The following is a 15,702-nucleotide window of genomic DNA, read 5'->3' as shown; positions in this document are numbered from 1 at the left end:
TTTTCTTTACACCTGGCTACTAATCATTGATATGTAAGTGGTATTGTTAAAAATCCATTTCCCCCCGAAACCGGTTTGGCTCAGTGGATAGAGCGTCGGCCTGCGGACTCAAGGGTCCCAGGTTCAATTCTGGTCAAGGGCATGTACCTTGGTTGTGGGCACATCCCCAGTAGGGGGTGTGCAAGAGGCAGCTGATTGATGTTTCTCTCTCATCGATGTTTCTAATTCTCTATCCCTCTCTCTTCCTCTCTGTAAAAAAAATCAATAAAATATTAAAAAATAAAAAATAAAAAAATAAAAATCCATTTTCTTTTACAGACTAGACAAAAATAATAGTTACTCCATGTGACACTGCACTTAAAAGCGCCTAAAAGGCAAACTACAGTCTTTTTCTTAAGGAGGTAGTCATGTCTTTCTCCATTTACTATAATGTCATGAGGGCCCTTATTTCTTAAAGTATCTCTCTAATAATACCTGGTATATATAAGCAGCCTCAGCCCTGTGTTAAAATAAATTTTTAATAAAAAATGTAAATAACTGTTGTCAAGAAGAGGTTGAGAAAGATCTTATCTCTATGACAGGAATAAACTAAATAACACCATAAGGACTCTTCTAGGTTCTAATCTAAAATATGATGCTTAATATATTCTCCAAGCCAAGTAAGAGCTTGGGCATCAGGTGAGGTAAAAAGGGCAGAAATGGAGGAGAAAGGGTCTTCACATAACTTGATACAGTGGGACAGGGTACGACCAGAAATATACTCTGGAAAAAAATACAGATTCTGAAAGTAGTGGGTAAATGAGAGTCAGATCAATTTCCTACCGAGTCAGGGTGATGAGCAGGGAAATTTCTGCTTTAACCTCCTAGGTACACAGGGAAGAGGATGAATTTAAGGAAAGGGCAGCTTTGGCAGAATGTAGAGGTGGTCCAGGCAGAAAGTGGGTTACAAAATGACCAAGCGGTCAGTGTGTGATGGGCAGACAGGAAGGAGACTGTCACCAGCAAGGCAAGGGTGAACTGTGGTACCTGAAGCAGGAGGGGACAAATGGCCTGAGAGGAGTCCAGCACGGGGTTAGAACAAGAGGGCAAAAATGTTTCATCTAACTCAGTTTCTAACAGTCAGCGAAGAGCCTAAAACAATAAGGGAGAAGTTAAAAAGCAGAGTAAAAAAGAATTTGGTTCCAAGTTTGCCTAGACAGAGATCGGAATAAAAGTAGAGAGTGAGAGAAATTATAGGATTTCCCATAGAGAGCAGATAAATAAGGATGCATTCAGAGGCTGTGCAGGAGAAAAGACAGTAACACAGATGGGCTGAGTGACTATGTCATTCAAGCTGAAGACTAATTATTATGAGGTTTAATTTGGGAGAGTAGGTACAAGATGGATAATCCGGGGAAAATTGGTTTACTCACTTGGAAAATGGGGATAATAGTACCTAGGTGAAAGGAAAATGAGAATTAAATGTAATAATATATATAAAAATCACTGGACACAGTGCCTGGAACTCAGTAAGCATCCAATAAATGTTCACTGTTATCAGTGGGCAATACAGCAGTATTTGTTGGATGAATAGGGAGGTTGTACTGCTGCATGAAAAGGTCACTCACATAAAGGAGAAGATTCAATCCAGCTCTGTTACTTTCCAGCTGTGTAGTTTTAAGTCTATTTCTTCATCATAGAATAGTAAAATACTACCTACCTTACAGGGATTCTATGAACATTAAATAAGATAAGGTGTATAGCCGAAACCGGTTTGGCTCAGTGGATGGAGCATCAGCCTGCGGACTGAAGGGTCCCAGGTTCGATTCCGGTCAAGGGCATGTACCTTGGTTGCAGGCATATCCCCAGTAGGGGGTGTGCAGGAGGCAGCTGATCAATGTTTCTCTCACATCGATGTTTCTAACTCTCTATCCCTCTCCCTTCCTCTCTGTAAAAAAATCAATAAAATATATTTTTAAAAAAAGATAAGGTGTATAAAATGCACACTACAGCATTCTATAGTCCATATGGTCCTATAATAGAAGCTCAATAAGTAGCAGTGAGTTTCACCATGTGCAGATTATATTATAGCTAAATTTGTGGCTTAAAAAAAATGACAAGAGGAGAAGGGATTGGGAGGATGAAGATTAGACTTTGGGTGGTGAGCACAGAATGCAATGTACAGATGATACAATATAGAACTGTAGACTTGAAACATGTTATTAACCAATGCTACCCCAATATATTTTTTAATGCATATTCATAAAAGCCAGTTCCTAGGGAAAGAAGAAACAATACCCAGGTGGGAGGAGATGTGGTACAAGAAGAGATCTGGGGGGAAAGATATATACAGTATAATAGATACAGAGGAATACTAGTAATGCCTCATATCCTGGGAGCCAAGATAGAATGCAGATAAATAGTTTCCTTCTCACACAGTTTTCACATTTTGCTGAGATTTTCAGAAATTTAATGAAACTTCCTCCCTGTGCTAATCTGGGAATTCAGAGTCCAAACATCCCCTTTTGTGCTGCCAATGATACTAATTTAAGGCTTTAAGAAGATTGAAATGGTGTTTCCCACTAGCAAAAAAAGACTGAAGATACAATTGGAGTGTGTATATGTGTTTAAATGGGAAGTTTGGCCAAAATCTTCTCTTGCTAACAGTTCTATAAACTGAATATCCACTGTACATCCTGAATTTATTCCTTTTCACTAATTAACAATAGCTTCTAGTTTTTATATTATAAAATTTGGCAAACACTTGCATAATTCACTTTGATATATTTTTTAAGGTTCTAGCTACTCCACCATATGGAAATCAACTTCACCTTCTCAAGCTAAATACCACTTTTTATATTTTATATGTAAATTATACAATATATTCATATATATGATATCTTTAATAATAAAAGCATAATATGCTAATTAGACTGGACGTCCTTCTGGACGAAGCGGGGGCTGCAAGGGAAGCCCGGGTCCCGGGTGCCAGAGGGAAGCTGGTGCCAGCAGCCGGGGGAAGAAAGGCCTACTCTTGCACAAATTTTGTGCATCGGGCCTCTAGTAAACATATAAATTTATATAAATAAATATCACTTCTTTTTTTAAAATATTTTTTATTGATTTTTTACAGAGAGGAAGGGAGAGGGATAGAGAGTTAGAAACATCGATGAGAGAGAAACATCGATCAGCTGCCTCCTGCACACCACCTACTGGGGATATGCCTGCAACCAAGGTACATGCCCTTGACCGGAATCGAACCCGGGACCCTTCAGTCCGCAGGCCAATGCTCTATCCACTGAGCCAAACCGGTTAGGGCTAAATGTCACTTTTTAATTTAATCTTATACAACAGTCTTTACAGTCTCTTTGAGCATTTCAGATGTCTTTCTTTAGATTATCTCTGGTGGTATAATGACTTTGCTCAGATTTAGTATTCTAAATAGTGATACTTTGTAGATGAGATAGCAGTTAAGATAAAGTAAAATAGCCCTGGCTGGGTGGCTTAGTTGGTTGGAGCATCATCTAGCACGCCAAAAGGTTGTGAGTTCAATTCCTGATCAAGGCACATACTTAGGTTGCAGGTTGACACCTAGGTTGGGGCACATACAGGAGGCAAACAATCAATCTTTCTCTCACTCTCTCTCTAAAATCAATAAAAAAACATTTCCTTAAATGAGGATTAAAAAAAAAAAAAAATATATATATATATATATATATATATATATATATATATATATATATATATGTGTGTGTGTGTGTGTGTGTGTATATATATGTAATATAAGAAAACATAAACAGGTCAGAGGGCTGATTATTGCTTTCCTGCTTGGCTAGTGTGATGGGTAACAAAATGATCTGTTTAGACCCATTTCCAATATAGTGTTCATCAGTAAGTTATTTAGCTTCTATGACTCTCAAGGACTTCCACACATATGGAAATAACAATGCTTGCCAGGCCTACCTCCCAGGTTGTTGTGAAGTTCTTGGTAAAATTGGAAAGCAAAATACAAAGGCAAGGTTGTCTTCCTTGTTATCTGCTACTCTCTAGCCCCTAGGGACTTCTGTTAAGGCAACAGCTATGCACACTTTTTATAAAGCCATTTTTACTAAAAGCTGAAAAAAATAAAAGAATCAACTTATTTATCACTGAACACTGAATAAAGATAATTTCGAGAGGTGCTTAATTAATTTACCATATTAATTACATATGGTAAATTTATTTTAATTGTGATAAAAAACATTTACAATTTACCACCTTAGCCATTTTTAAGTGTATAGTTCAACAGTGTTAAGTATATTCACATTGTTGTGCAACCAATCTCCAGAACTTTTTCTTCTTGCAAAACTGAAACTCTGTACCATTAAACAACTCCCCATCTCCTCCTCTCCCCTAGCCCTTTTCTGTTTCTATGAATCTGACTACTGTAAAGATCTCATGTAAGTATTTGTCTTTTTGTGCCTGGCTTTTTTCACTTAGCATAATGAAAAAAAGTTCATTTATGTTGTAGCATATGCCAGAATGTCCTTCCTTGTAAGGCTGGATAATATTCCATTGTATGTATATACCATATCTTGTTCATCCATCCATCACTGGACATTTGGGTTGCTTTCACCTCCTAGCTATCATGAATAATGCTGCTATGAACATGTATATGTAAAAATCTATGAAATTCTTTAATACATATCTTGTGCCTAAGTTTTCAGTTAATCCTACCTAATAATAGACAAATATGCAAATTGACCAAACCTTCGCCACGCCCATCAACCAATCAGGACGAGTATGCAAATTACCCCAACAAAGATGGTGGCTAATTTGCATATCAAGACAGCGTAGAAAGAAGCCAAGAGCTGCAGAAGGGAGCAAAGCTGAGGAGAAGCAAGCAAGCTGGGGGGAGGAGAAGGGAGGAGCGGAGGCGGGGCCGGGGGAGAAGGGAGAAAAGCAGGGAGGCTGGCGGAGAAGGCGGGGCGGGGGAGAAGGGAGGGGCGGAGGTGGTGCCTTGGGAGAAGGGAAAAGCGGGCTGGCTGGCAGAGAAGGCGGGGCGGGGGAGAAGGGAGGAGCAGAGGCGGGGCCGGGGGAGAAGGGAAAAGAGCGGGCGGGCTGGCGGAGAAGGCGGGGCGGGGGACAAGGGAGGAGAGCAGGCAGGGTGGGGTAGAGTGCAGCAGGAAACCCTATTGCAGGATTTTTCCTGCAACGGGAACGCTAGTAAACAAATAAAAATGAAAACAAAGAAGCTTACTTTGACTATTCCAGTTCAAAATCACAAATGCCTATATGTCATCACATGCAAAAGTAACTGATTCCTTCAGTGGATTAATGCATTTGCATTTCAAATTCCAAGACTTATATTCTAGGGAGAAACCAAGATGGAGGCATAGGTAAACACCTGAACTTGCTGCCTCGCACAACCACTTCAAAACTACAACAAAAGACAAAACGGGTATCATCCAGAACCACGGGAAGGCTGGCTGAGTGGAAATTCTACAACTAGAAGGAAAGAGAAAAGCACACTGAGACTCGGAGGAGGAGCGGAGGTGCAGAAGTGAAGTGCAGAGGTACGGAGGCGCGGAAAGGGCTGGCAACTGAGTACGCTGTTGTCTTTTTCAATCGGGAGGGAGACACAAGCTTCCGACTGCTCTGAACTCCAGTTCCAGGCGAGACTCTGGGGACCCGGACTCATATGGGGAGAAACTGGACTGTCTGGCATCAGGCGGAACTTGAGGGCAGCTTTCTCTCAGAGGTGCTTGCAGCGATCATTGTCCCTGCACAGTGCCACGGGACACAGAGACACAGGTCATCTTCCAGGCAGGGCTGACGGTCAGCCATTGCTGTTTGCTTCACCCCAGGGTGATTCCCTGAGACCCCGCCCCAACCAATTTGTGCGCAGAGGCTTTTGCATATGAATGGCCTGGCCCTTTGCAATCTGAAACCTAACGTACTGCAGCTGGGTCAAAGAGCCCCAGAGCCTCCAAAAGAAGACCCAAGGCTCAACAGCAGCTTTCATTGCTTCACAGCTGGGCCTCATCTGGGCACCTCCAAACCCCAAACAAAGAGAAGGAATCTGCAGATCTCTCTATAGCTCCTGCTGGGTGGCCTCTCTCCTTGGAGATCCAAGAGCCAATGTTCCCAGTGGTCAGAGAGAGACCATCCAGACTACAACTCTTCAGATCCATAAGAGACACACTCAGGGGGCAGACTCAGTGAGCACCAAAGCCCCACTGAAGCAAGTCTTGCCCCATAAGGGTGTCTCCAGCACAGAAGTTCTCCCATCACAGACACAACTGATCCTCATAGCCAATTGACCTGGAGGTCAATTCCTCCCAGTGATACCAACAACAATCAAGGCTTAACTACAACAAGACTGTGCACACAGCCCACAAAGGGGTGCACCATGAGTGTCCACCTTAGGAGGCTGAGCCACTGGGCCCTATAGGACACCTAGCACACAAAGCCACTCTATCAACTCAGGGAAGCAGCCAAAATGCGGAGACAAAGAAACAGGTCACAAATGAAAGAAATGGAGGAAAGCAAACTACTGGATATAGAGTTCAAAACCACGGTTATAAGGTTTTTCAAGAATTTTCAAGAAACTGCCGATAAATTAAGTGAGACCCTCGAGGATATGAAAAAGGACCAACTAGAAATTAAGCATACACTGACTGAAATAAAGAATAATATACAGAGATCCAACAGGAGACTAGAGGACCACAAGAATCAAGTCAAAGATTTGAAATACAAAGAAGCAAAAAACACCCAACCAGAAAAGCAAAAAGAATCTAAAAATATGAAGATAGTGTAAGGAGCCTCTGGGACAACTTCAAGCGTACCAACATCCGAATTATGGGGGTGCCAGAAGAAGAGAGAGAGCAATATATTGAAATCCTATTTGAAGGAATAATGACAGAAAACTTCCCCTACCTGCTAAAAGAAATAGACTTACAAGTCCAGGAAGTGCACAGAACCCCAAACAAAAGGAATCCAAAGAGGACCAAACCAAGACACATCATAATTAAAATGCCAAGAGCAAAAGACAAAGAGAGAATATTAAAAGCAGCAAGAGAAAAACAGTTACCTACAAAGGAGTACCCATACGACTGTCAGCTGATTTCTCAACAGAAACTATGCAGGCCAGAAGGGGGTGGCAAGAAATATTCAAAGTGATGAATAGCAAGAACCTACAACCAAGATTACTCTACCCAGCAAAGCTATCATTCAGAATTGAAGGTCAGATAAAGAGCTTCACAGATAAGAAAAAGCTAAAGGAGTTCATCACCACCAAACCAGTATTATATGAAATGCTGAAAGGTATTCTTTAAGAAGAGGAAGAAGAAGAAAAAGGTAAAGATAAAAATTATGAACAACAAATACATATCTATCAACAAGTGAATCTAAAAATCAAATGAATAAAAAATCTGATGAACAGAATAAACTGGTGAATATAATAGGATCATGGGCATAGACAGGGAGTGGACTGACAATTCTCGGGGGGAAAGGGGTGTGGGGGGTGCGGGAAGAGACTGGACAAAAATCGTACACCTATGGATGAGGACAGTGGGGGCGGGTAAGGGCAGAGGGTGGGGTGGGAACCAGGTGGAGGGGAGCTATGGGGGGAAAAAGGAGGAAGAATTGTAATAATCTGAACAATAAAGATTTATTAGAAAAGACTTATATTCTAATTAAAATAGAATAAATGACAATATTCTGTGAAGAAAATATATAACAAATGTAAGATTTTTAAAAAAATTACTCTCTCAGTTAAGAAACACACACGAAAGCCATTTAGTTTATTTTGTTTTCCCCAAGACCTATGTATTTTTAGTAATTTTACAAAAATTTTACATCACACTTCCAAATATAAATTAGAAATTCTCAAAGATAAAGTGTCTATAATTGAAAATCTTTTGGAATGATGTATGATAAAATTTTGCATTTTTATAGAAAAAATATAAACATTAAATTTCAACTATAGAAGCCATTGCTTTAGAGCTATTCTGAAGATTCAATCAAGTGGTCTTAAAAGATCATGTACTGTTACCAGGAATCAAATTGTTACCCCTTGGTTCATAGTAAGTTCAAGCCTCTCATGATTTAGGTAGAAATATGAGACCCAAAGAACCATGAATAACTTGCCCAAGACCATGTAACAAGCATCCTCAGCAATTGCATATTACATAATAAATGTAATGTATGATTGTATACATTATATGTATAATGTATAATGAACCTATTCTTTAATATTATTGCTGCTACTCTTGGCAAAATAGTTAATCTTGGTTAGTATTTAGATAATTAAATAGGTACAGTATTACAGCAGTACTATGTGCTATAACAGTGCTATGTCAATGCAGTTGCTTAAATATCTGTATCCTTTTGTTTTTCTGTTCCTTTACTTATTTCTTAAATACCAGAGAAAGTAAAATAAGACTAAATATGAATGTTACTTCAATTTGGGCGGTACTGATAACTGTTTTGTTGGAAAGATAGTAATTATTGCATAGAATGAGATTTTTGAATTACTGATCAATATGTTTATCTGAAATTGCTTAATGTATTTAAAGAATTTTATTTTATTTTTAAAAATATACCTGTATTGCTTTCAGAGAGGAAGGGAAAGGGAGAGAGAGAAGCATCAATGATGAGAGAGAATCACTGATCGGCTGCCTCCTGCATGGTGCCTACTGGGGATCGAGCCCACAACCCAGGCATGCGCCCTGACCAGGAATCAAACTGTTACCCCCTGGTTTACAGGTTGACATACAATCACTGAGCCACACTGGCTGGGCTATTTAAAGAATTTTTAAAAATTGCGTCTATATCCAGAATTTTAGAGCTGAATGAGCCTTAGAGATTACTTAATTCAACTCTCTCTATTTACACATGAAAAAAGTTGAGGTAGGAAAAGCAAATAGACTTGACCAAACTCTCAAAGCTAATTAGCAGGAGATCTAGGACTAAAGCCTAGGTCAGTGGTCGGCAAACCGCGGCTCGAGAGCCACATGCGGCTCTTTGGCCCCTTGAGTGTGGCTCTTCCACAAAATACCACGTGCGGGCGCGCACGTACAGTGCGATTGAAACTTCGTGGCCCATGCGCAGAAGTCGGTTTTCGGCTCTCAAAAGAAATTTCAATTGTTGTACTGTTGATAGTTGGCTCTGTTGACTAATGAGTTTGCCGACCACTGGCCTAGGTCATCTAAATCCCAGTCCAGTGTTCTTTCCCTTCTCTATTCCATGCTGCCCTCCTCACGTGGTTCCACACACTTCCCAACGCTGCATAGGCAATGAAGAGAGAAGAATTATGTCTGATTTTATATCTCTTGAAAATAACTGTTCAGTACTAATAAATAATTTAATGGTTTGATTCCTTCATTAAATTTAGTCAACATCAACTGACTAACTTATGATCAAAATCATTTAAAAATGTGTTCTATGATTTAGTGTGGTCCAAAACCTTACTAGTGTTTAGTAATCGGAATATCTCACTATTTGAAATTATGCTAGTTTAAGGGGGTCATCTTCTCAATACATATGAAATTAACATGTGTCACTCCCTAGTATTGGGGAGAAAAATACAAAGGGAAAAGGTAAATATAATGGCTTAAACAATTCAAGACAATGAAATCACAGAAAGAATGGTATGAGGAAGTACATGGGTAATTGCTAAAGGAAATGGGATCACATAAAGCAATAAAGGTTCTAGGGTACCATGGCCAAGAATGGCTTTATAAAGGAGGGAAACTGCTGGGTTCAGGTGAAGGGCAGGTGGAAATGCACAAATTTTACTCAAGGATGAACTCGCCCAGTTGGCTAGAGTTGCAGGTCTATGGGCAGAGAAACACTGACTGGCCAGGTTAGAAAGGAAATTTAGAAGCTGATTTTGAAAGGCCAGGTATTTCTTCCCTTCTCTTTAATAAAAGCTCAAACCCATGTGATTAAAAAATATATATTCTAATATTCTCATTCCAATGGAAAATAAAACAATAGCACCTTGACTTGTTAAGGAGAAATGTCCTGATAATGAAAAGAAAAGGGAAAAATAAGAGCCATTCAAAATGAGAAAAGACAAATTCTGTTACACAACTCATTTCTGTGTTTAATTCAACACATATTTAACAAAAATAAGTGACTCAAAATAATAAATGATCTAAATCTAAAATAATACTTATGTTAATAATAAACCATTCACTAATGACAATATCATATGACTTGAGAAAAAACTAAAGCAAATTGAGTTTTTAAAGGATAACCAACTTCTGCCCAGCTAGCATGGCTCAGTGTTTGAGCATCAAGCTATGAACCAAGAGGTCACGGTTCAATTCCAAGTCAGGGCACATGTCCGGGTTGCAGGCTCCATCCCCAGTGTGGGGTGTGCAGAGGCAGCTGATCAATGATTCTCTCTCATCATTGATGTTTCTATCCTCTCTCCCTTGCCCTTCCTCTCTGAAATACATACATACATACATACATACATACATACATACATAAATACCAACTTCTTTGTGGCTCTTAAGATCACAAAAGCATTGTCTGAAGTAATTACCTGTGTAATTCTTAAAACCTTTCTCCCTAAGCCAAAGAAACTAACTATAAAACTATGTCCTGACATAGAATCTGCATTTACCCTCTCGGAATTCCACCTGTGATAGAACTTCTGCTATATGCTGTTGGGGAAAGGAACAAAACCACACTGGAGTGAAGTAAAAAACAACAGGAACCAACCAAACAAACAAAAACCCCAGAAAACCCTTAAATGGCATGGACCTCTTAAAAGCTTCAGGGAGGCTATGAGAGAGAGATAACTCTAGAACAAGCATATCAAACTCGAGGGCCTCGGGCCGCATGCCTAGTTTATTTGGCCCAGGTTAGCCTTTGAGTTTGACATGCTTGCTCTAGAACCTCATGGAAAACACTGACCAAAGGAGATCCCATGTTAGGAACTGGTAATGCTACACTTATTTGTCTCTAATTGGCTGCCTAGAATTTGGAATGCCTTTTCTTGAGAAACATTGAAAATGGTGACTGGCAGGGTTCCAAGACTAATCCAAACAAACAAACAAAACCTATTTTAAGCAATACATAAATAAAAATGTACACATTAACTGTGATAAATAATAATTCTAATGTAAATATACTGTACAATGTTTAAGACACATGCTTCTCTACGACAGACCTGCTTTTAGCCCAGCTTATTAGAGTTGAGTTAAAGATCCCCTCCTACAAGCCCCCAGTTTTGGCAAACCAGATGATTTACTGACCCTAAAGCACACTGCCAGTTCCCAGGAACTCTCCAACAGTATCCAAAACAACTTCCCATGATGAAACATATTCTGAAACAGAGCTTTAATATTCTTGTCGCAACACAAGACTGCAGTACAGGTAGAAGTAGAGAGGAGAAGAGTAGAGAAGGACTTTTCTGACCTTCCCTAGGCCCCAGGTAGGCCTGACTGACAGATCACACTGCCCTCAGACCATGGCCTTGACCCTCTAGACTTCCTAAGCTGCAAGGGGGCAATCATCAAGTGTTCTCATCCTCTCCTCAGAGCCCAGTACTGTGCCTGCACATGTGGGAAGAATGAATGATTATTTAAGCCTAGCTTCCAAACTTCACCATCATTCTTCCTCCTCCTGTACCGTTCATCCTTCTCTCCCTTCTACCCCGTCCAAAGTTAATTTAAGGACCCAGCAAGGCTGGTCTTTTATGCTCTAGCTTCAACTCCCAAGTAGACACAAATATTTCACCAAAATGTTGGGTACTATATCTTTGATCAGAGAGCAGTGTCAATCCCCCCGCCCCCACACACACACACAAATACACACACATATATGTGCATACATACTTCATTAACAATAGCTGTTTGAAAACATGGGATTAAAAAGAAATATGGTGGCTCAGGAGACATTTGGCCTTATTGTGTGGATGCTGACTATTAATTCTTCAGATTTTTTTTTTTTTGCTAAATATCAGTTATACAAGTTTACTAATAAGCATTTATTAAAATAATAAATGAGCACAATGAATGATGTAGATACTTTGGGTATTTACAGATGGGAATGTTTAGATTCATCAGTTTACATCTCTTGATTAGATTTCACTTTGAGTCAAGGATACCAGGCCTAATAATTTTAATATATTCATAAAGTAATAGAAGAGATAATAAACACAATGACTTCCTACTCTCATACCACCAACTGGCAAAAAGTCCCACATCAATCTATACTTTCCTATATAATATAAACCAAGATTAGTTTACTTGTTTAAAATAAAATATATGAAGCTATTAAATAAGGAAGTGGAAAAAGTTCTTGTTTTTCTAAACGTACAACTCTTTCAAAGTTTCAATTCAATATATGAAGTGTCAATGATATAGTATAAGTAACATCTTCTGTATTAATAAACTATGGGCCATATGCTGTATCTGCTAGATATGTGCTGTTAAGAAGCCCAGTTTTATACATTGCTTTGGGCATGTTTTATTACCATTTGATAAAATAGCTCAAAATAGTATTTTTGTAGAAACTGTTTGCCCTAGGACAAAAATATCTTAGATAATCAAATATAGCCTATAAAACTGTAACTATTCCTGTTATAAACAGTCCAAAATAGGTACATGTTGTTTACACTACGATAGAAACATCAGCGGAGAGAAATATTCAATTAAGTAATAAAACAGAAAGATAGAAGCATATAACTACAGTTCTGGGGATGATAGCACACAAAGGCACAGAGTCTCGCTCATTCTTGCTCTCCCTGAGTAATTTGTGTCCTTTCACAACAGTCACCCACTATTTCTCAAGACCATCTTTCTCTCCACCCATTTTTATTTCCCCCCTTTCCAAACATCAGACTCATCAACTTTCTCTTCAGCCTCATCTAAGAGACTAGTTTTCTACTCTGAAACTCCTTCACCCAGATTTTCATAAAATTATAGTGAGAAGAGATCATCTTGGAATTGGATCAGTGTTAATGAGCCAAAGAAAAGGTACCGGGAGAGCATGGAAGAGAGGGGAAGAGGCAGTGGAAGGAAATGGGACACCACTGGCTTCGGGTCTGATCTGCCTGAATCTGAAAAATACTCCTCTTTACACAGCAGCAAGGCAGAACAGGCTATATCCCACTAAGCCTCTAAGTTAAGAAATACCATCTACCCACACTAGGTAGCTGATTACAGAAAGCAAGGAAGCAGTCTCAGGTTTCGTAAGTGGATAGCCAGGGCACCTTTCCTCCATCTGCTAGTGAGAGGTCACCTGTGTCCCAGTGGCTACTCTCATTCCTCCGTCTTAGCTCACAATATTATATTATTTTATGTCTTCCACGAGAGTCGCAAGCTTTCAAATAAGGCAACTGCATAACCCTATCCTATTTCATCTGTGATGTTTTACCAAAAACATCATTAGAAAAGATTTAACGATCACGCAAAGATATATTCTATCCTTGCTCTCAATTCTCTCTGAGACTCAAGAGGTGGGAAGGGAATGACAGACAGGAATGAGAACTCCTGGGTGTGGCTCTGGACTATATGGAGATTGGAGGACCTTGACAATGTCTGAACTCTAAAGTATGCAAAGTGCAATTACCTGTCAAAGAGCTTTGCAAAATTGTGTAATGGGAAACCCTGATGCAATGTTTAAATAACTCAAATCACTCCTGAGATGAAGGGAAGGATACATCTTTCCCAGCTCTTATAGGTAGGGCATAACCTCAGTGTAATAGTACACAGAAGAAAGACTTTAAAAGGAAAAACCTCACTAAAAACTGTCTTTTAACCATTTTCAATTGCAATGGCTAATTAAATAGCTTACTTCTCAGTGTCAAACTTGAGAGCTTTTGAAAAAGAACACACTTTTCTAAAGAAGTTAAAGCTACATCAATGTCAAAGAATTATTTGTCTCAACCAGAAATAATTGCAGCAACACATTTTTCTCTACAGCATATATCCCACGCATTGTATTGTATTCATGCTGTAACCACTATCCCATTTAGTACTCTTAACAACAAACACAAAAACTACAGGAATAAATTTTCATTTCTAGGGAGGCAAAGTCATAATGTGGAATGTTAATTTCCTCCCCTGCTGGGATGCAGTGCAGTACTGCAAAAGGGCTATACAATTTAAATCATAGGATTATTTATAAAATCCTGTTAACCTAATTTTTTATTTCAAAACCTTTAAATGCCTTAAAGCCAAAAGCAACGGAAACAGTCGGATAAAATAAATGGTGACCTGTCAAAATAACGTCACAACTGCTTCTGCTAGAAGACCTGCGTGGATCAACCAATCGACTGTCGTGTCAAATAAATTAAAACACCTAAAGGGAAAAGTTTGCAGATTTAAGAAAACTGTACATATGTGGGCTTCTAGGACAACCTCTGGGTGCTGCTGTGGAGACCCCCTTCCTCAAGGCGTTTCTTTCCCGGTGTTTTAGCACCCCCATCCCCCTGGCTGCACTGCACTGCGCAAAGCCCATAGAGGCAATCACTTCAAACCCATTTGCTATTGAAAAGCCTCAGAGACTGACATTCTTCAAGACTCCAGGAGCCAAACAATGGCTCTTTATCTTTCTTCCCAAATTATCATGGAGATGAGTGAGCGAGACAAAATATTAGCAGGTTAGCAGGCTGTGTCAAAGCAACCAGGAGGCGGAAGAAGCAAAAAAAAAAAAAAGACAGCTACCCTTGGAGTCCCCCGCGCCCCCAGCCATCTCTCCACACGGCGTGTTAGTAAATGTTAAAACCAATCCGGTGCACAATTTAGCAGCGTCAGCTGAGATCTGGAGACGGGGGCTTAGAGAGTAGGGCGGCTCCTGCGACGAGCTCTCGGCAGGCAGCACAGGCTCCGTCTGAAATGCCAGCTCCTGCATCCGAGAAGCTGGAGAGAGATGGTGGCAGCTCAGAGGGAAACCGTGAGAGCGTCGCGGGGAGGGGGAGGCCTTAACGTTCGGGTCGGAGGATCCAGCGCCCCTCCGCGGCCCCCGCGCCGCCCGGCGCCTCCTCTCCTCCGCAGCATCCCAACAGCCGCCGGGGCTGGCGCCTCCCGCGGGGCCGGCCGAGGATGGGGGGCCCGCGGCTTTACCTGTGATGGACCAGGTCCAGCGGTAGAACTCCACCGTGTCGTTGAGCGCCGTGGACACCGCGCTCAGGACACTGCCGGGCTCGGAGTCCAGGAGCCCCATCGCGGCGGTCAGCGGGAGCCGGCAGCGGGAGGAGAGAGCGGAGACCCCGAGGCAGGGCAGACCTCGACGGCGACGGCCGAGGGGGCGAGCGGCGGCCGGGGTCCCCCCTAACGGCGGCGGCCCAGCGGCGTCTTCTCCTCCTGCTCGGGGCGCCGAGGCAGCGGGGATGCGGCGGCGGCGGCGGCGGCGGCGACCAGCCCGGCGGAGGAGAAGGTGCCGTCAGGGCTCCGCGCAGGAGGAGGCGGAGGAGGAGCGCCAGCCGTAAGCGCCGAGCGCTGCACCGGTCTGCCGCCGCCCGCCGCCGCCGCTCCAGTCTCCTCGGCTGGCGTCACGTGGGGGGCGGGGGGCCGGCGCGCCCCTCCTCCCGCCCGCGCCCGGCCTCGGGCGGAGGGGTGCTGCGGTCGGGGGGCGGCGGGAGCCAGGTACGCGCAGGCGCGTCCCGCCCCCTCGCCCCCTCCCCCCCCCCCTTCCGGGGTCGCGCGGGAGCAGGACACCTGCGCCTCCGGGTGCCACCCTTCCCGCGCCCTCCCGGCATCGGGCCCCGCGGAGGAGGAC

At 41.8% G+C, this 15,702-nt stretch overlaps 1 protein-coding gene across 1 annotated transcript in view; it reads right to left on the bottom strand.

Annotated features, from left to right (window-relative positions):
* The window catches only part of ELOVL4 (ELOVL fatty acid elongase 4), a 35,043-nt gene extending 19,624 nt beyond the window's left edge, over window positions 1-15,419 (bottom strand). Inside the window, exon 1 of the mRNA XM_079781198.1 lies at window positions 15,048-15,419. Coding sequence (XP_079637324.1) covers window positions 15,048-15,147 — 100 coding nt within the window. The 5' untranslated portion in view covers window positions 15,148-15,419. The remainder of the gene's footprint in view (window positions 1-15,047) is intronic.
* Between the last annotated feature and the right edge of the window lie 283 nt (window positions 15,420-15,702).

Source organism: Cnephaeus nilssonii (genome assembly GCF_951640355.1).
Source record: "Cnephaeus nilssonii genome assembly, chromosome: 9".
Lineage (NCBI taxonomy): Eukaryota > Metazoa > Chordata > Mammalia > Chiroptera > Vespertilionidae > Cnephaeus > Cnephaeus nilssonii.
This window is presented reverse-complemented; position numbering and strand designations above follow the sequence as displayed.